An 18,266-nucleotide genomic window follows, 5' to 3' on the forward strand; every position below is an offset into this window, starting at 1 on the left:
GCCGCGCGACCGCGCAACCTCGCTTCCTCCCTCTCAGACTCACCCGCTGCCGCTTGAACAGAGCACCAACGACTCCCGTGTACGTCTGAGTGTCGTCGATCGACCGTGTCTGCCGTTCAGACAGGCCGCCGCTTTCGCTCAACTTCGGCATCTCTCCGCCGCGTGGACCGTCCGGCATCTGCACCCACGCCTCGTGCGGAGCAGAGAGGACCGCATGCCTCGCGAGATCAAGCATTGATTTCACTCTGAACCCCTCACAGCTCGCCTCGTCATGTCGCTCCTCCAGTTTGCTCTCCCCGCCGACTACGCGTACGTTGCCGCGGTCGGCACCGTCGGCGTCTACTCGCTCCTCACCTTTGCCACCATCAGTGCGTCATGTCGAGGCGCCCAGGAAGCTTGAAGGCGAGAGCTGACGAGGTTCCGCACTCGCAGAGGTCTCGAACGCCCGCAAGGCCGCCAACGTCGCGTGTCCGTCCCCTATTCCTCTCTTGAAAGCTTGTACAGGTTGATGGACGGGCTTTTCGCAGACCCTGCGCCGTACGCCGAGAATGCCGTTGCTGACCGCGATGTGAAGGCCAAGATCTTCAGTACGCTGCCCGCTTCCAAGTAATTCTCCCAGGTCCTCAGAGGCTCACGCGCCGTTCAACTCGCGCAGACTGCGCCCAGCGTGCCCACGCCAACACCCTCGAGGTAAGCGGTCCCCCTGTCGGACAGAACGAGAGGTGCTGACACGCGCACGTGCTGCAGAACCTCCCGCTCTTCCTCCTCACGTACGCTATGTGCCCTGACTGTGCTCGTACTGCGGGCTGACAAGTCGGCCGCACAGCCTCTTCCACTCCGGTCTCTACCGCCCTCGCTTCGCCGCGGCTGCTGGCGCGATCTGGATCGCTGGTGCGTCCACAATCTTGTCGCTGCTCCCGCTTGATCAGATTGGCAGACGCAGTCCCTGACACGTCTTTGCCACGCAGGTCGGATTGCCTACATCGCGGGATACAGCACCGGCAACCCTGCCAAGCGCCAGCGCGGGTGCGCTTCCTCTCCCTCCTGCCGACTCACACTACGCGACGCTCGCTGACTCTCACGCCGTACGCAGCGTCTTTGCCTACCTCGGATTCCTCCCCCTCTTCTTCTTCTCGTCGTACAAGGCCATCTCGAGCCTTCCGATCGTCCAGTCGCTCCTCTAAAGCACCCATCCGCTTGACGTCCTGAGCCGCTATTCCGCACTTCGCCTCGAGAGCACTACCGCAAGTTTTCCTACCGTAGGTTGCTTGACAAAAGAATAACTGCCCCGCGCGGTCATCATCCGAGAAGTGCAATGCTTGTTGTCGATTCTCGCCTCTACGGGGCATGCTCCTACAGCTTCATACAACAGTGAACGCTCAAGTTGCCGCCTCCCATCAAAGTGTCGCTCCGTCAAGTCCTGCTACGCCGTCCCGCCGCCGAGCAGCGTCGACTCGGGCGCGACGAGCTCCCTCTCGGCGAGCACGTCTGCGCAGCGGCTGCACACGGGTGCTGCGGCGGGCTCGACGGGCTCGGCGGGTGGCGGAGGGGGAGGCGGGACCGTGTGCTGCCAGCAGCGGGGGCACTTGGACAGCGGCGAAGGGAGGACGGACAGTCGCGTGCCGGTGCCTGTGCGCGATGTCGCACTTCGTCAGTCTCGTGCAAAATCAAAGAGAACACAACGACGCACTCGGTAGGGTGGTCTCGTACTTCCATGCAGGCGAAGAAGCGGACGGTGCTGCCGAGTCGAGCGAGACGTCCGAAACGATGAAGAGCGTCTTGAGAACCTCGTCTGCCGGCACGCACTGCAATGTAAGCAGTGTACTTGAGTGGCGGAATCACACGAGGGAAACGTACGGTGGCGCTGAAGCACGCTGCTCGGGTTCTCGATCGTAATGATCGCTTCTGCCGAGCTGCCGATGCGCCTGTGTCGCTCAGAGACGCGTCAGTACAGCGCCGCGCAACGTTCAGAAGCAAACGAGGCGCACTTGTCGTTGCGTGCCTGCTCGAGCAGCCCGTTGACTTCTGCGCGCACGGCCAGGAGCTCGTCCATGTCACGCTTGAGTTCGGGCGCGTGCCAGGCTGAGTTCTGCAGGTCGCGGGCGCATGAGTAACTTCCTCCCGACGCTCAAACGAAAGATCGGCAAGACATACGGGCTCGGGCCAGACGCGCGCAAAGACCGATTCTGCCCCGACGACATCCTCGTTGGGGTCCTCCTTCGCGCCCTTCGAAAAATGGTAGATCTCCTCGGCCAGGAGCGGAGCCATGGGCGCGAGAACCGAGAGGTATGTCTCGAGGACGGTGTGCAGAACCGAGAGGATTTGGCGCCGCTCGAGAGACGAGGTCGACGAGGCGTACAGGGCATCTTTTGTCACGTCAAAGTAGAAGGACGAAAGGGTCGTGTTCGAGAAAGTCGAGAGCGCTTGGTAGGCTGCGTGAGCGATGGGTCAGTACGGTGCGAGGTATTCACGTCAGAACGTGCGCACCCTTGTTGAATTGATAACTCGAGAAGCCTTCTCGCGCAGCCCGGTCGAGCTCGTACAGCTCGTGGAGGATGTATCGCTCGATCTGCAAAGTCAAGTGCTTAGCGCTGGCGCTCACAGCAGGGGCCATGCGAGACAGACGCACCAACCCGAGCTGTTCGACCTCGAACTCTTCACGCGGTTCCTCACCCAGGTTGCCGAGGAGGAAGCGCGCCGTATTGCGGATCTTGCGCAAGCCCTCGAACGTCTGTGCGAGGATGCCCGGACCGATGAGGACGTCGCGCGTCGAGTCGACCGAAGCGACCCACACGCGCAGGAGGTCGGTGCCGTACGCCGGCTCGCGCTTCTTGTCCTGTCTCGAACCCTGTCAGTCACTGTGACCGGATACCACGGGAGAAGAGGATGTAGCGCACCTTGCCGCCCTGGATCACGACCGAGGGACTGACGATGTTGCCCAGACTCTTGCTCATCTTGCGCCCCTTGTCGTCGAGGACCATGCCATGCGTGACGACGTCGCGGTACGGCGCGAGCGGCTCCTGGCCGGCCTCGGCGCTCGAGACCTTGGTCAGCAGGCTCGACTGGAACCACCCGCGGTGCTGGTCCGACCCTTCAAAGTAGACGTCGGCGAGCGGGCGCCGCGCCTCACCCTCGGGCGCCGCGCGCACGCCCTCTTCGCGGAGAAGCGTCCACGAGCAGCCCGAGTCGAACCAGACGTCCATCGTGTCCATGCCCTTGCGCCAGACGCGCCCCTCGCGCCTACTGCGCTCGAGCTCTCCGGGCTCGACAAACTCGTCCGCCTCGCCAATCCACCAGTAGTCGGTCCCCTGGCCCTTCGCCTCGAGGACGCGCACAATGTGGTCAATGTTGCTCGGCGAGAGGTACGGCACCTCGCGCCCGGTGCCGTCCGCCCGCGAAGAGTAGACGACGGGGATCGGGACGCCCCACGCGCGCTGCCGCGAGATGCACCACTCGCTGCGCCCGTGGACGTACATCTCGAGCGTGCGCGCGCCGCGGGCGGGGAAAAAGTTGACGCGCGAGAGCGCAGAGATGGCGGCGTCCTTTACCGGGTCGAGATTGGCGAACCATTGTGAGGAGGCCCTGCATGCAGTGGCAAGTCAGTCAAGCGCGCGTGACTCTCAAAGAGAAGGCCGGAAACAGGCTGAACCCGCTCCTCCTCGCCAAGAGAGCAGAGCATCCCGACTGACCGGTAAATGACCGGCTTCTTCGTCCTCCAGTCGTACGGAAACTTGTGCTGCACCTCGACCTCCTTGAGCAGCCTCCCGCGCTCCTCGAGCAACCGGATCACCTCGCCCGTCCCGTCTTTCAGGATGTCCTTGCCCGCCAAGCGCTCGACGACGTCCTCCTGCGCGCCCATCTCGCGCAGCGTCGGCCCGTCGAGCCGGCCCGCGGCATCGACGGCGCAGAGGGTGTCGGGTAGCGATGCCGCAGAGGCCGATGGAGAGGCAGAGCGCTGCGCGAGCTGGTACGCGCGCCAGGCCTCCCAGTCTTCGACGCCGTGCGCGGGCGCCGTGTGCACGAGACCGGTGCCGGTGGTCGAGGTGACGTACGAGGCGGGGATGAGCGGGCGGATTGCTTGTGAGTAGGCGGAAGCGGGAGTGGACGAGGAGGCAAGCGGGTCGGTATAGGTCGTGGCGAGGAGGGACGAGCCGCGGAAGTGCGCCAAAGGCTCGAGAGAGGTTGAGAGGAGCTCGGAAAGGAAGGAAAGGCGGTCAGAGGCGACGATGAGGAGGTCGGCAGGCGAGTCGGCGCGACGAGCGAGGGTGTACTCCATCGAGTCGGAGACGGCGATGGCCTGTGAAGCGGGTCTGTCAATGTGTCACTGGTTCGGAGTGAGTAAAGTGACACATACGACGTTGCTCGGGATGGTCCATGCCGTAGTCGTCCACACAGCCAAGCTGACCTTCTCGTCCTCCTTCACCGCCACGCCGGCAACCTCGAGCTCCCGCTCAAGTTGCGCGCCGAGCTGCGCAACGGGGAACGAGACGTAGACGGAGCGCGAGACGTGGTCCTCGCGGTATTCGAGCTCGGCTTCGGCGAGTGCCGTGCGCGAAGAGGGCGAGTACAGCGTCGGGCGGTGATGCGTCACGATCAGGCCTGTGTTTCGAGACCAAAAACGCAAATCAGCGAGTATGCCCGGCATACACAGCGCGGAAGCGCGGCGAGCTCGACGCACCCTTTCCGACCATGTCCCTCACGACCTGCAGCTGCCGCTTCTCGTACTGCCAGTCCATCGTCTTGTACGGCCGGTCCCAGTCGCCCATGACGCCAAAGCTGCGAAACTCGCCGCTCTGGATTTCGATGCCCTTCTCGGCCTCTTGCCGTGCGGCCGCGCGGATCTCTTGCGGCGAGAGGGACGAGGCGGGCTTCTTGAGGGCCGACAACGCCTTGAGTTCGAGCGGGAGGCCGTGCGTATCAAAGCCGGGCGTGTAGCTGTGCACAGTAGCTGGGTCAGACACAGCTTTGAGGATGTCTAGAATCGGGACGAACTGGACGCGGTAGCCCTGGATCAGCTTGGAGCGGTTGATCAGGTCCTTTGTGATCTTGTTCAGCGCATGACCTGTGGTCCCATTTGTCAGTGGAGTCGATCGACGCACAGGGACGAAGGTAGCGCACCGCAGTGGAGATGACCGTTCGCGTAGGGCGGACCATCGTGCAAGACGAAGAGCGGCCGGTCCTTTTGCTCCGCCTGCTTGCGTGCGCGTGTCCAGAGTCAGCAAGAGAGTAACCTGAGTGAGCAGAACGGCGCAAGGGACGCGCCTGCCAGTGGTAAAGCTCGTCGATGGTCCTGCGCCAGAAGAGCTTCTCGCGCCTGGTCGCCTCTGCGCGAAGCGGGAAGGCGGTCTTTGGGAGGTTGAGCGACTCGGAGTAGAAGTGCTCGAGCGGGTCCTTTGCGCGCTTTGGCTTTGGGGGCTTTGCGCGGTGAGCGGTTGTCGACGCGAACGAGCGGGCCGAGCAAGCAGGTGGGCAGAGGGTCCACGGGTGGACGGGTGCGCTCGCCGGACGGCGTGCTGCTGCAGCAGCAGCTCTGTGCGCTCCTCGCACTGGCAGCCGGTTGGCCATGTCTCGCTGCTCTCGGGTGATCGGGTCGAGCGAGGCGGTGCTCCCTCGGGCGGGCTCCTCCCCGCGCCTCCCCTGAGCGGGAGCGAGCTCGTCCTCACCGCCGCGCTCTCCGCCCGCCCAGCCCGATCACCCCGAGAGCCCGGGCACTGCGCAGGGCAGACAGGCAGACCGCGTGCACCCACTCAGCCACCCCCGCTCCCTCACCTCGCACCACCCGGCCATGTCGACCTCGTCGACCCCGCTCGTCGCACCGCCAAAGCCCAAGAACGCCCGCTCCAAGCGCGCACAGCTCGCCCGCGAGCCCCAGCTCGTAGAGAAGAACGCAAAGACCGCCATCCTCGTCCGCACCACCGGCATCTCGGAGCGCGTAAAGGTCGCCCTCAGCGAGTTTGTCCGTCTTCACCGCCTCCATCTCTCTCCAGGCGAGAGACGCCGCCGTCTCGAGCGCCGAGAGGGTTGTGTACAGTCAAGACTGACGCTTTGTGACGCTACAGAACCAGCTCAAGAAGCCGCACTCGATCCCCTTCTCCAAGGCCAACGAGGTCCGGCCGTTCGAGGACACGGCGAGCCTCAACTTCTGGGCGAGCAAGAACGACGCGAGCCTCTTCCTCATCGGCACCCACACCAAGAAGCGTCCCCATGGTCTCGTCTGGGCCCGCTGCTTCGCCGGCGAGGTCATGGAGCTCCTCGAGGTCGGCATTGAAGAGGTCATGGAGATGAGCCACTTCAAGGTGCGTCCGATGGCCCTTCCGCGTGCTTCGGAAGCCTGCCTTCTCACGCCTCCTCGCACGTGCAACAGGGCATCAAGTCCAACATGGGCGCCGTCCCGCTCTTCCACTTTACCGCGACCGAGCCGCACGCCAACCTGTGGGATTCGCACCCGACCTTCCAGCAGTTCAAGTCGCTCCTGCTCGACTTTTTCCGCGGCAACGAGATGGACGGCGTCTCGCTCAAGGGCCTCCAGCGCGTCATCTCGGTCACGATCGGCGACTCGCCCGCGTCGGCCGCCGACGTCGAGGGCGCCGCGGCGGCTAACGGTAAGGGCAAGGCGGTCGAGTCGCTCATCGGCTCGCTCAACGGCTCCGGCTCCGCGGCGGGTCAGGACTATGTCGAGGACAAGTCGCTCCCGCCCGTGCACTTCCGCACCTACTCGGTCCAGTTCATGCGGTCGGGCCTCCCGCAGCCGCGCGTCGAGCTGAGCCCGCACGGCCCGCACTTCACGTTCTCGCTTCGGAGGAGCCAGCTGCCCGGCGTCGAGGTGCAGAAGCAGGCGTACAAGAAGGCCGAGAAGAAGTCGGCCGCGAGCAAGCCCAAGAACAAGAATATCGACGTGCGTCGCCGCTCTCTCTCTCTTGCCTGCTTTCTCCTTCCGTTCCGGCGCTCTCCCCGCACCGCGGACAGTGTGCTTACCTTCTTGAGGTGCTGCACAGATCGACGAGATGGGCGACAAGGTCGGCCGCGTCTACCTCAACCCGCAAGACCTCGGCAAACTCCAGTCGCGCAAGTTCAAAGGTCTCAAGAAGCGGCGCAACGGCGACGACGGCGGCGATGGCGGCGAGGAGGATGCCGGGGCGGCCGACGGAGAGGCAGAGGCCGCGGGAGAGGCTGCGGGCGAAAAGGGTGTGCCGGCAAAGAGGCGGAAGGAGGCATAGACGGCGGTCGCGGTCGGCGCCTTTCTTTCGCAGGGTCCATGCTGTCGTTCTGTTGTACTAGCACTCATTCGCCATCCTATCTCGCCTGAGGCCCAGGGTCCGAGAGACTGGCTCGGAAGCCTAGCTGCACCCCCCTTCTCTCGTTCGACACTCGCCGCAGTTGGACTCTCGACATCACCGAGAAGCGTATGGCTCAGGAAACACCTGCAATGCAGCACAGGGCAGCAGTCGAGCAAGCGTCTACTGGAGAAGCGGGTCGCGGAACTGTGGGAGGAGAGAAAGCAGTCAGCACCGGGCAGCGGGAAGAGCCGAGCAAATCGCGCCAGACTCACGTGCTTCTGGTTGTTGCCACGGATGCCGCGCACAAAGGCCTGATCGTTGTACCGCTTGAGCTCGTGGAAGTGCCTCGTCGCCTTGCCCGCCTCCTTGGCCTCGCCCTTGTTGCGCGCCTTGATGACCTCGCCCTTTCCGAACCCGGCGCCCTTGGCGGGCACGAGCGCGGCCGAGTGGAGCGGGCGCGCGTGCGTCCGGTCCTTCTTCATCGCCGGCACGAGCTGCAGCAGCGCCTGGCTCTTGCTCGACGGCTCGTGCTCGACCTGGCTCGCGTGCGGCGGCGGCGTGAACGGCGACCCGTCGAGGTACGGGAGCAGGTTCTGCTTGTGGATGTGCTTGTGCGCGCGGTGCCCGATGCGCGCGCCCGACGGGAGCACGAGCTCGTACTCGGTGTCGCCGTACGTGACCGACGTGCCCGACGGCACGTCGAGGTCGTCGTCGTCCGAGTCCGACTCGGTCTCTGCGTCCGAGTCCACTTCGTCGTCCGACGCCTCCTGGTACACGACCTCGACGTCGCCGCCGTCGCCCTCGCCCATCTCGGCGTCCTCGCCCTCGCCGTCGACGTCCTCCCACCCTTCGGCCGCGCCCGACTTGGCCGCCTTGCGCGCGGCCTTCTCGGCTGCGCGCGCCGCTCGCCGCTCGGCCTTGCGCGCCTGCCGCTCCTCAAAGTCCGGGTATGACGGGCGGAAGTCGTAAAAGTCGGCAATGTTGAGCTGCTCCTCCTCGGTGTCGTACTTGAGCCGGCAGTGCGACTGTTGGAAAGCAGGGCGTGAGTCTTTGCGCGGTCCTGACGTGCGAGAGACCCGATGAGATGCGCACCTTGGACTGCATGTGCGCCCTGACAGCCTCGACACCCTTGCTCGCGCGCTTCTGCAGCACGTCGATGCTCGTGTCCGCCTCCTCCTTGACGTCGAGGTTCCCGCCGTAGCCCTTGCCACAGCACACGCACACGTTCCACGTCCCGACCTCCTCGCCCAAGCGGCCAAGCAGGCCCTCGAGGTCGACGAGGTACTCCTCCTCGGGAATCACGAACGAGTGCGCGTGCCGCATGTGCGCGACGTTGTCGGCCATCGACGGCGACGTCGTCGGGCAGAAGAGGCACGACGAGGTCGGGATCGGCGGGGCGTACTGCAGGCGCTTGGCGACGAGGCGGTCGAGGCTCGCGTCGCCCGACGACTCGAAGCGGACGGGCGCGGCAACGGGCGTCGGAGGGGGCGCGGTCGAGGTCGACGGGACGGGCGAGGCCATCGAGACGTCGTCGGTCGAGGCGGACGGCGTCAGGTCGCCGACCTTGACCTTTGCGGCCGCCTTGAACACGGCGTCCTTGTGCTTCTTCGTCTTGATGTGCGCCTCGTGAGTGGCGGCAGAGGCAAACGTCTTGCTGTTGATGGCAACGACTGGGTCAGGACTGCCCGAAAGCAGGGCTAGAAGGACGGGACGCACTTGCAGGCCTTGCAGGCGAGCTTCTTGGCGGCCTGCTGGTCCTGGCCGTCGGGCGCGGCTCCAAGCTGGCCGGTGCGCTCGCGGACCTTGTCGTCGAAGATGTCCTGGGTTACGGGAGCGAGGCCTGCGACGCGGCGGCGCGAGTTGTAGCGGTGGAGCTCTGTGGCATAGTGGGCGCGCTGCGAGTGGGCGTCGGGGAAGGCGAGCTGGCAGCTGAGGCAGGTGAAGGGGTTGCCGTCCATCTTTGGCTCCTACTGACTGGCTCGTACAGCACGAGTGACGCAAGGTAGAGGGAGAGCGGAGGAAGGCCAGCGGCGTCGAGCTCGCTGATGAGAAAGCGCCCGAAACTCGAGTCTCAGACTCGACTCCGCTCGTGGGAGCCCAAGTGCCGTCAGTGGTGGGCGGGAAACACTCAGTAGAGCACTCGGAACGCCCTTCCCTTTTACGTACTCGAGTGACATCTGTGCCGCGTGCTGCTCTCCGAAGATGACCTTCTCATCTGCGCTTCTTAACAGCCGCCGTTGATGCCGACAGAGCTCGCAGACTTGCCGCTCGAGCTCCTCCCGCAGCTGCTCGCCCCGCTCAGCGCCCGCCGCGACCTGTATGCTGTTTGCCTCGTCTCGCGGGCATGGCGAGACGTCGGCAGGCGAAGGCTGTACGACCATGTGCGCCTCTTTGGTCGGGACCTCGTGCGTGTCGTCCTGAAACAGCTCACAGAGGTGCCTGCTCACTCCGAAAGCACCCGCAGGCGATCGCCCCGCTCCTCTTCTCGACGCTCGCCGACCACCCCCACCTCGCTGCGCTCGTCCGCAAACTCGAAGTCCGCGTCTACCCTCTTTCCATGAAGGTCACAGAGCGTCTTGAGATGGCGGCCCTCGCGTGCCGAATGCTGCGACACTGCATCAACTGCCAGGAGCTCGTCTGGACGCGCAAAGGCGCCCTGGTCGACATGTGCGTCTCCCCTCGACTGAATGTCTTTCCTGCTGACTGACGTACTTCTCTGCCCTTGATATAGGGTCTTCGAAGAGATTGTGCGACTACCGCGACTGCGGTCGTTCGAGTGCAACGCCCACACCAATCTCTCGCCCGGCTCCTGGGATGCCGAATACTTCCTCTCCCTTCCACCGCTTCAATCCCTTTCGCTAATCCTTCCCGATCGAAACATCGCCAACATCCTGCCACCATTCCTCGAGCGGCAAAAAGCGCAATCGCGGCAAGCGACCTGGTTCAGCAGCGATGAAGACGTGCTGCTGCTCGAGGAGCTGAGCATCCTCTGCCGCGAATCGACCATAATCAACGACCGAACCGTCGACGCTCTCATCTCGACCCTCGCCGGAAGTCGCCTGCGCTCGCTCGCCTTTGCCGGCTGCGCCAAATTAACGGGCGCGCCCCTCCTGCGCCTCGTCCCGTCTCTCCCGCACCTGCGCCACCTCGCGCTCGAAGCGTGCAATCTCCACCCGTCCTTCTACACGGACGTCGCGCCGTCGCTCGCGGCGCTCGAGTCGCTCAAGCTCACGCACCCGGGCCCGGCGCACCCGACCCTGCCCGCCTTCTTCCCCGCGCTCGAGACGCTCCTCTCGAGCACGCACAGCCTGACGGCGTTCACACTGTATCACTCGGGCGCGGCCTCGACCGGCCGGCGAGAGTGGCCCGTCCTCCCGACCGCGTTTGTGCAGCACGTCGCGCACACGGTCGGACCCCGCCTGCGCAAGTTCGAGGTTTCGGGCGTGCTCGTCGGCGTAGATGCCGTCGAGATCCTCGCGAACGAGGCGCGCGACCTGCGCAATCTGGTGCTGCACCTCGGCCATGACTTTGACCTGGTGCGTCGTCACGCTGCAAATGCGCTTACCGGCTCAGATTGCGTCGCTGAGTGCTGTAGTTTCCTGTGCGACTCACAGGCCAGTCTCACTGCCGCATTCGCGCCATTTTCGAAGTTGCGCACCCTGCATCTCTTGTCGCAGCGCGCCGACGTCTCGCCGGACGACGTCCTCACGCTCGCCGAGCAGTGCGCCGGCCTTCTTGCTCTCCTGCCTCACGAACCGCCCTTGTCTGATATGCACGCTCCGCAGGTGCTCACCAACCCTGCGCCAGATCGGCTTCCGCAACCGGGTCTGGATCGTCAAGCGCTCGTACCCTCCGGACGCGCCGCCGCAGGTCAGTCTCGGACCGTATGATCTGCCGTGGTGGCCTGAAGCACTTCTCGTGGTGCGCACGTGATGGGTGAGGTGAAGGACAGCAAAGTGGCTCGGCGGGGCGACGGATTCCGAGCCGGTGAGCCCGCTGTGCTTCCCCTCGACCATCGTGTCTGCTGCCACCTGAACAATCCACCTTTGCGCCGCAAACTCGACAGCAAGGCTGACCCTTCATAAGATGCTGCCGCAGGTCCGCTTCTACGAGACCGCCGCTGCGTTTGGCGCATTCCGCCGCAATCGGTACGGCGCCGAGAGCGACGTCGAGACCGAGGTCGAGAGCGCAGACGAAGAGGGAGATAGTAGCGCGGACGAGGAGGCTGTAGGGGAATAGAGCGCTAGATGGCCTCGTTGCGCCTCTCTCGGTGGCACCGCTCCGAACGAGGAGAGAGGAGAAAGAGCACATCGTCGATATACAGTCTCGTGATAAGTTACTACGACACGCTCAACAGTCCTCGGCGAAGTGGCTGCGCTCCTCAACGCGATCCGACCCAGCCCTTCGCTCGCTCCATTCGACCCCTCTCCTCCGCTCCTGCCTCTTCGAACGTGACCCGCACGCCCCTCTCCCTGCACACGCGCTGGAGCTCCTCGAGCGCGCACCGGAGAAGCTGTACCTCGGTCGGCTCGGCTGCGGTGCGAAAGCGCGCGGAGAGCGGAGTGCCCGGATCCGCCCACGAGAAGGGCAGGATCAGCTCCTCCAGCACGGAATTCGTCATGGCGGAGGGCGAGAGGAGGTGCGCGGCGAGGTCCTCGAGGACGGACGCGCGGGCGCGCAGGAGGGGCGCGAGCTGTGCCCAGGGCGCGAACATCCACCGGACACTCGCTGTCAGGTGCGACTCCCGGCTGCCCGGCGCTGCGGGGCCGCGATGCGCCTGCCGGGTGTCAGGGGACGTGAAGCTTCGGCTGAAGGAGGCTTGGAACCCCGTTGAGCGCGAGTGCGCGAGCGAGAGCTCGCCTGCGAACGGGAACGAGCGCGAGCGCCACCCGGTCCAGACGGGCGGCGACTCGCCGTCTGCGCCCTCGACGATGCGGAGCGCGGGCGCGCTGCGACCGAGCTCGTACGCGCGCGAGAGGGTGCGGTGCGGCCGCGTGAGCAGCTCGGTGAGCGCGCCGGTGCAGAGCGTGAGCGTGCCGAGCGAGGGGAGGATGAACTGCTCCAGGTGGGAAGAGGGGAAGCTCTCTACGTGGGTGAAGGAAAGCGACTGGAGAAGTGGGAAGAGGCGGTCTGTGGGGAAGTAGGCCCAGCTCACGTTGCACAAGTGCAGCGAGAGCGAGCGCAGCTGTGGGAGGGCGTGCGGGTCTAGCAGAAACGAGTATGCCCGGAGGACTCGAGCAAAGTCTATGCGGGACAGCGAAAGCTTCTGCAGCCGGGGAAGGTAGATGCTTGTCCAGACACTGCCGTGAAGCGGTTCGAGGATCACGTCGTGGAAGCGGAGCTCTCGCAAGTCTACCGCACATGACGGAGAGTCAGTGAAGATGCAGGCTACCGAGAGAGCCAAGACGGGACGTACTGCTTGCGCACGAAAGACGCCCGAGATCGAAGCCGTTGCCGCCAATGACTGCGAGTGCAGTCAAGCGTTTGCAGAGTGGGAGAACGTCGCACAGCTCATCGCGCATGAGCCAGAAGCGTCCGAGGTGTTGACGTGCGGGGGCAAGCGTGATGCGCTGCACGTGTTTAGGGTCGACGAGGTCGTTTGTGCGCAGGAGCGGGTGGGAAGGGTGCTCGATGAGAAGGTCCGCGTGCAAGCAGCGACGCGCTGCGGCTGCCCAGGCCTTGTTGACAAGCATGCAGGTCACGTAGAACGTGATGCGTTCGTCGCTGGCCTCCAGTGGGTCCAGGTGCGAGGGCGAGAAGAACGAGATGATGAGTGCAACGACTTCTGCCGGCATCTGCGGCGGCGCTCGACAGTGTTTGCGCCTGGATCGAGTTGTCAGTGACTTCCCCGTAGACGAAGAGCAGGCGAGCGAGTGCACCTGCGGATCCCTGCGGCACTGATGTGCGAGAGCCAAGACAGGAAGCGGGCACAAACATGGGCGAGCGCAGCGACGAGCCAGCAGAAGCGGGAGAAGCGAGAGCCGTCGGACGAGCGAGCGTGATCGAGGCTAGCGGACACGCTAAGGGACGCCATGGAAGCTGCGGGGTGGGAGCACAGCAAGACAAGTGGGCGCGGCCAGAAAGAGGGCACGCCGCGACGCCGCCCCGGAAGCGCCCAGACGCGCCAACGCTTCGTGCGACACTCGCGCTGCGTGTGCACCGAAGGTCGTCTGTACGAGTGCGACTGCACGAGTAGTCGCGCGCTTGGTCCTTCGCTTGCCAGTTTGCGCCGTACTTTGCGCGTTCTCGCCGGTGTTCGCCCCGTTCGGCTGGTCCTCTCTCCCATCATGCGGCGCGCCTTCGCCGCCTCGGCCGTCGCCGCCCTCGCGCTTGCCGGGCACCGAGTGCAGGTCAGTCCAGTCCCACACGCGCGAGTGGGCCACCTGCACGCGTGCCCTGAGCCACGCCTCGAGTGTTGGCACGCTGCTGACCCGTCGATCTCGGGGGACGCTCCGCTCGCAGGCAGCAGACTCGTCGACCGGCGACGACTTGCTCAGTCCAGATCAGCCGCCCATCGTCTTCTTCTGGCAGGCACCCAACGACACGGTCCGCCAGATCCCGCAATGCTCCGAGTTCACCATCTTCACCACCGCCAACCCCTCCGTCTCGACGCAACCCGTCTTGCCCCTGTACTGGACCGTTGCCCCCGAGAACTACCCACCTCGGAGTATGAGTCTCGGAGATGCACAGATAGGCGATCGCTTCAACTGGACCGCCAACCTCCCCGTTGTGCGTCTCGCCTCTCGCGGACAACTATCGATTCCTTGCTTGTACGCTTGCTGAAGCACCGTCTTTCGCAGGGAACCAACATCTTGCTGGGCATGACCGACTCGGCAAATCACTCGGGTGGCATCGTCGACGGTTGTGCGTTTCTTTGCGAGTCGCAACTACGCGATCGCGTCTCACCCCGCTTGCCATCTCGCAGATTCGATCATTCCGGGCAACGACAACTGCATGGACGAGAATGCAGCCGCTTCGTCTTCCCTGTCGTTTACTGCGTATCCATGGGACCGACCGTGCGACGAGATCGTCGTGGAGGTGTCGGGCGGTGTCGCGCCTTACACAGTCTCGGTTCTCGCGGCGCAGAGCGGCGCGTACTGGAATCTCACCGACGTCGATGACGACCGCATCGACATGCGCAACTTGGTTCCGGCAGGTCAGACTTATCATCGTACGTCGGCTTTTCCGGAGGTTCCGCCCAAGAACCCTGCCGCTCACCCATATTTTCGATCCTTTCTGCAGTCTTTGTCTCAGACTCGAACGGCTCCGTCTCGACCGTCTCTTCGGCACGGACGTCGCAATTGAACGTCGCGGGTTGCAGCGAGCCCGATCCTCCTGCCGTCGACAGCGGGACTGACGTTGGCGCGATCGCCGGCGGCGTAGTTGGCGGCGTGGTCGGCGCGATCCTCATCGCGCTCCTCGCGTGGTGGTTCGTCCGACGACGGAATCAGAAGCGCGCGGAGCGCTACGCGAAGCAGCCGCCTGCGGCGACGAGCGAATTCCGGACGGCCGACGGGCGCGCACCGCTCGTCGAGCCGTTCCGGGTCCCGCTCGGCGTGGCCACGGCTGCCGGTGCAGGTGCAGGCGGGGATTCGCCGGACGACAGCCCAAACAGCGAGTCTTACGACAAGAGCCTCGTCGGCTACTCGAGCCGGTCGGCGGACGGGCATTACCTCCCGCCCCACCCTGGCGTCCTCGCCGCGCCCGCTCCGGCGCAGCACCCCTCGTATGCCACTGCAGCGCCGCCGCACGTCTACACGCACGGCTATGACCCGTACGAGGCCGTCGCAGTCGGCATGGGGCCCTCTTCCGCCGGGACAAGCGGGCCGCACGGCGTCTACGACCCCATGTCGACCTCTCCCGCCTCGGCACAGCCTTCACCGATCACCCCGGGCGGGTACGGCGCGGCGTCGCGGACAGAAGAGCTGAGCGGTGGGAGCACCGGCGGCGGCGTCGGCGGGTCGGGCGCGACGGACGGGCTCGCGCACCCGGAGGAGTTCGAATACCGGCTGCCTGGCGAGAGCCCGACCGGGCAAGGAGCGCTGCCGTGGGGCGCGCATGGGCAGGGGTACCTCCCGCCCGGGGCGGGGAGACCTTATTGAGCAAGCGAGGGCGACTGGCTCGTCCTCGCCTCATGCTACGGGCGCCATGCGCATATAGATCTCTCTCTCTCTCTCTCTTACTGGCCCACTTCCTCCTCAGCTTTTGTCAGTACCTAGTTGTCACCCACTTCTGCGCCCTTCCGGTCGTGATTACCTCTCCCGTGCATTCCCCTCGCTCTTCCTCCTCCTGTCGCTCGTTTTTAGCATGGCCTTTTGCAGGTCTATTCACGTTGTCATTGTATGCTTCCACCTCATCCTGATTGACTAGAGAAGGGGTGGAAGCGAAGTCGTCGCTGCGGAAGCGGAAGCGGTTGCGCGATGATGCTGCGACGCTGCCTCTCCATCTTCTCGTCGTCGCGCGCGCTTTCCTTTGTGCCGCGGAACAGCCCGCACAGCGTGCACAACTGCAGCTCGGCGATGTCGACGTACGCGCCGCTGCCCACGAGCGCACACGACGCACACTCTTCCTCGTCTCGCTCGGGACGTCCGCAGAGCGACGCCTCGCTCCTCTCGCGCGTCCGCACAGAGCTGCACGTGCGCCTGTCGGGCTCTGCGCTCGCTCACGCGCTCGACCAGGTCAAGCCCCGCACGGCGCGCGTCGCCGCCTACTCGCTCGCAGCGCTCGTCCTCGTCTCGCTCGTCGGACTCTCGATCCGCCACGGCACGGCGCGCGAGTCGGCGCTGACGGGCGCAGACGCACGAGGGCGGTGGGGCAGCTACGCGAGCTGGCTCGGCGACTGGTCCAGCGGGAGGAGCACGGGCGGGCTCGGCGAGGCGGGAAGTGGGGCGGGATGGAGAGACTTGCCCGAGAACGAGGGCCTGCTCGACCCGCCGCTCGAGCTCGAGCCAAAGAGCGGGCTCCTGATGCCTCCAGAGGTGTATCCGGCTGCGCTCAACCCGTGCGTGTACCCCGACTCTTGCGCCAGCACCCGTCTGCCGCGACCCCTTCAAACATAGCTGAAGAGCGATTGCCCCCTCAGCTTCAAGCGAGCCAACGCCGCCATTGTCGCCCTTGTGCGCAACAATGAGCGCGAAGCCATGCGCAACTCGATGCGGTCGCTCGAGGCGCGATGGAACCGCCGGTACGGGTACCCGTGGGTCTTCCTCAACGACGAACCGTTCGACGAAGAATTCAAGGTCGGCGTCAAGAAGATGACGAGGAGCGAGGTGTTTTTCGGTGCATCGGTCGTTCCGCTCGCTAGGATCCTTACTAGGCGAGAGGAGCGGGCTGACCGGCTTTCTTCCGCCATGTAGCAACAATTCCGAAGGAGCACTGGGGCTATCCCGATTGGGTGAATCAGACATACGCGGCGGAGGAACGGCAAAAGATGGTTGACGAGAAGGTCATTGTACGGCTCTTGCGCCTCTGCTCATCCGCGATCGCAAGCTGACCCTGGAGAATCGGCAGTACGGCGGGAGCGAGTCGTACCGGCATATGTGCCGCTTCAACTCGGGCTTCTTTTACGAGCAGAAAGTGCTGGAGAGCTTCGACTGGTACTGGCGGGTTGAGCCTGGGGTTGAGGTGCGTCCCGTCCATCCACTTTGCGTCACTCGGCGGAGCCCGGCTGGGTTGGCATCGGGGTGTGTCAAAAATGAGGGACTATCACTTGACGCTTGAGGAGTTTTGCAGTTCTGGTGCGACATCGACTACGACCCCTTCATCTTCGTGCGCTCGCTCCGCATGCCGCCTAGCTAGCCGAAACTCACACCTTGCTGCGCCCGCTCATGCAGATGGAGGCCAACAACAAGGTTTACGGCTTCGTCATCGCGCTGTACGAGTACCGGCGAACAGTCGAGACGCTGTGGGACGCTACGCGCGAGTTTGCCCGCCTGCATCCTGAATACATCGCCGAGGACAACGCGATCCGCTTCCTCGTTGACGACGAGCGAAAAGGGCTGCAAGATGGCGACTGGAACAATTGGTGCGTAGAGTCTACCGCTTTCCCTGATCTGAAGACAACCCGGCGACTGGTCTACGGACGACGTGCTAATCCCGCCGTGGACTGGGCAGTCACTTCTGGTCCAACTTCGAAATCGCATCCCTCAAATTCTGGCGGAGCAAGCCCTACCGAGAAGTGCGTACTCGTACCGGTCGCCATCCGAAGACTGCGGCTGACCACCTTCCGCCATCTGCAGTACTTCAAATTCCTCGACGACAAGGGCGGCTTCTTCTACGAGCGATGGGGCGACGGTAAGGCAATTTCTCCACTCGTGATGGACCAACAAGCGGGACTGACTTCGAACTGGACAGCTCCCGTGCACTCTTTCGGCGCGGCACTCTTCGCGCCACATGACCAGATCCACAACTTCTGGGACATCTGTGCGTGGATTGCGCAGTTGCTAGAGCGGGCCCACGGGAGTTCTCGCTGACGCCGACCCACCGTTTCTTCGCAGCCTACCGGCATAACCCCTACAGCACATGCCCCAGTACGCTCACTCGTCCGACTCGGTCACACTCAACAGACTGATTGTTGCTCTCGCGCAGAAAACAAGGCCTTGTTCCACGATAACGGCAAGTGCGAGTGCTACGTCGAGAACAGCTTCGACGAGGATGGCTACAGCTGCATGCCGTGCGTCTTCATCGTGGCGGCTCTGAGCTGTGCGGCCATACTGACCTGGTCCGGTCCGCAGGCGGTGGTGGAAGGCGTTTGGCAAACCCGCACAATACGAGTAGGCGAATAGACGACTCCCTCGGGGAATACAGACACTATCTCCTGATACTGCGCGCCGAGAGTAGGGGAACTTTCCTGACGGCAGCGGGATCCGGACAGGGGAGGGGAAAAGGCAGACAGCCCTGAGGCGTGCAAAAAAAGTCAACCGACCAGAGCAGGACTTGAACCTGCGCAGGCAAAGCCTAATAGATGGCGAACTAGTTCGAGTCTATCCC

The 18,266-nt window shown here is 64.4% G+C and overlaps 8 protein-coding genes across 8 annotated transcripts; 5 read left to right on the plus strand and 3 right to left on the minus strand.

Moving 5' to 3' along the window:
• Nucleotides 1-271: 271 nt before the first annotated feature.
• On the plus strand, nucleotides 272-1,184 carry JCM10292_001202 (MAPEG family protein; the record flags this gene model as incomplete). Its single annotated transcript, XM_076648709.1, has 8 exons — nucleotides 272-368; nucleotides 433-468; nucleotides 528-587; nucleotides 656-690; nucleotides 748-770; nucleotides 827-891; nucleotides 969-1,026; nucleotides 1,094-1,184. The coding sequence occupies 8 exons, from the start codon at nucleotides 272-274 to the stop codon at nucleotides 1,182-1,184; spliced, it is 465 nt and encodes a 154-aa protein (XP_076505655.1).
• A 239-nt stretch (nucleotides 1,185-1,423) lies between these two features.
• ISM1 (isoleucine--tRNA ligase ISM1) lies at nucleotides 1,424-5,565 on the minus strand (the record flags this gene model as incomplete). The annotated part of the gene is made up of 14 exons (XM_076648710.1): nucleotides 1,424-1,629; nucleotides 1,691-1,792; nucleotides 1,858-1,925; nucleotides 1,989-2,089; nucleotides 2,155-2,432; nucleotides 2,488-2,569; nucleotides 2,630-2,836; nucleotides 2,898-3,582; nucleotides 3,690-4,297; nucleotides 4,355-4,599; nucleotides 4,679-4,935; nucleotides 4,993-5,062; nucleotides 5,119-5,191; nucleotides 5,263-5,565. 14 exons carry the CDS (start codon nucleotides 5,563-5,565, stop codon nucleotides 1,424-1,426), a joined length of 3,285 nt encoding a protein of 1,094 aa, XP_076505656.1.
• A 220-nt stretch (nucleotides 5,566-5,785) lies between these two features.
• On the plus strand, nucleotides 5,786-7,217 carry RPF2 (rRNA-binding ribosome biosynthesis protein RPF2; the record flags this gene model as incomplete). Its single annotated transcript, XM_076648711.1, has 4 exons — nucleotides 5,786-5,956; nucleotides 6,060-6,296; nucleotides 6,365-6,895; nucleotides 6,996-7,217. The coding sequence occupies 4 exons, from the start codon at nucleotides 5,786-5,788 to the stop codon at nucleotides 7,215-7,217; spliced, it is 1,161 nt and encodes a 386-aa protein (XP_076505657.1).
• Nucleotides 7,218-7,457: 240 nt separating this feature from the next.
• On the minus strand, nucleotides 7,458-9,235 carry JCM10292_001205 (C2H2-type zinc finger protein; the record flags this gene model as incomplete). The annotated part of the gene is made up of 4 exons (XM_076648712.1): nucleotides 7,458-7,481; nucleotides 7,550-8,302; nucleotides 8,370-8,931; nucleotides 8,994-9,235. The coding sequence occupies 4 exons, from the start codon at nucleotides 9,233-9,235 to the stop codon at nucleotides 7,458-7,460; spliced, it is 1,581 nt and encodes a 526-aa protein (XP_076505658.1).
• Nucleotides 9,236-9,517: 282 nt separating this feature from the next.
• Nucleotides 9,518-11,516, plus strand: JCM10292_001206 (uncharacterized protein; the record flags this gene model as incomplete). Its single annotated transcript, XM_076648713.1, has 6 exons — nucleotides 9,518-9,682; nucleotides 9,742-9,944; nucleotides 10,009-10,813; nucleotides 10,892-10,998; nucleotides 11,063-11,198; nucleotides 11,376-11,516. The coding sequence occupies 6 exons, from the start codon at nucleotides 9,518-9,520 to the stop codon at nucleotides 11,514-11,516; spliced, it is 1,557 nt and encodes a 518-aa protein (XP_076505659.1).
• Nucleotides 11,517-11,658: 142 nt separating this feature from the next.
• Nucleotides 11,659-13,072, minus strand: JCM10292_001207 (uncharacterized protein; the record flags this gene model as incomplete). The annotated part of the gene is made up of 2 exons (XM_076648714.1): nucleotides 11,659-12,629; nucleotides 12,694-13,072. 2 exons carry the CDS (start codon nucleotides 13,070-13,072, stop codon nucleotides 11,659-11,661), a joined length of 1,350 nt encoding a protein of 449 aa, XP_076505660.1.
• A 492-nt stretch (nucleotides 13,073-13,564) lies between these two features.
• Nucleotides 13,565-15,379, plus strand: JCM10292_001208 (uncharacterized protein; the record flags this gene model as incomplete). Its single annotated transcript, XM_076648715.1, has 5 exons — nucleotides 13,565-13,627; nucleotides 13,740-14,006; nucleotides 14,078-14,141; nucleotides 14,203-14,448; nucleotides 14,520-15,379. The coding sequence occupies 5 exons, from the start codon at nucleotides 13,565-13,567 to the stop codon at nucleotides 15,377-15,379; spliced, it is 1,500 nt and encodes a 499-aa protein (XP_076505661.1).
• Nucleotides 15,380-15,796: 417 nt separating this feature from the next.
• On the plus strand, nucleotides 15,797-18,053 carry JCM10292_001209 (glycosyltransferase family 15 protein; the record flags this gene model as incomplete). The annotated part of the gene is made up of 12 exons (XM_076648716.1): nucleotides 15,797-16,278; nucleotides 16,360-16,556; nucleotides 16,634-16,728; nucleotides 16,788-16,901; nucleotides 17,010-17,045; nucleotides 17,111-17,301; nucleotides 17,391-17,454; nucleotides 17,516-17,570; nucleotides 17,631-17,699; nucleotides 17,774-17,806; nucleotides 17,865-17,949; nucleotides 18,011-18,053. 12 exons carry the CDS (start codon nucleotides 15,797-15,799, stop codon nucleotides 18,051-18,053), a joined length of 1,464 nt encoding a protein of 487 aa, XP_076505662.1.
• Nucleotides 18,054-18,266: the final 213 nt, after the last annotated feature.

This window comes from Rhodotorula paludigena (assembly GCF_050403205.1).
Source record: "Rhodotorula paludigena JCM10292 DNA, Rt_paludigena_JCM10292v1_ctg18, whole genome shotgun sequence".
Classification (NCBI taxonomy): domain Eukaryota; kingdom Fungi; phylum Basidiomycota; class Microbotryomycetes; order Sporidiobolales; family Sporidiobolaceae; genus Rhodotorula; species Rhodotorula paludigena.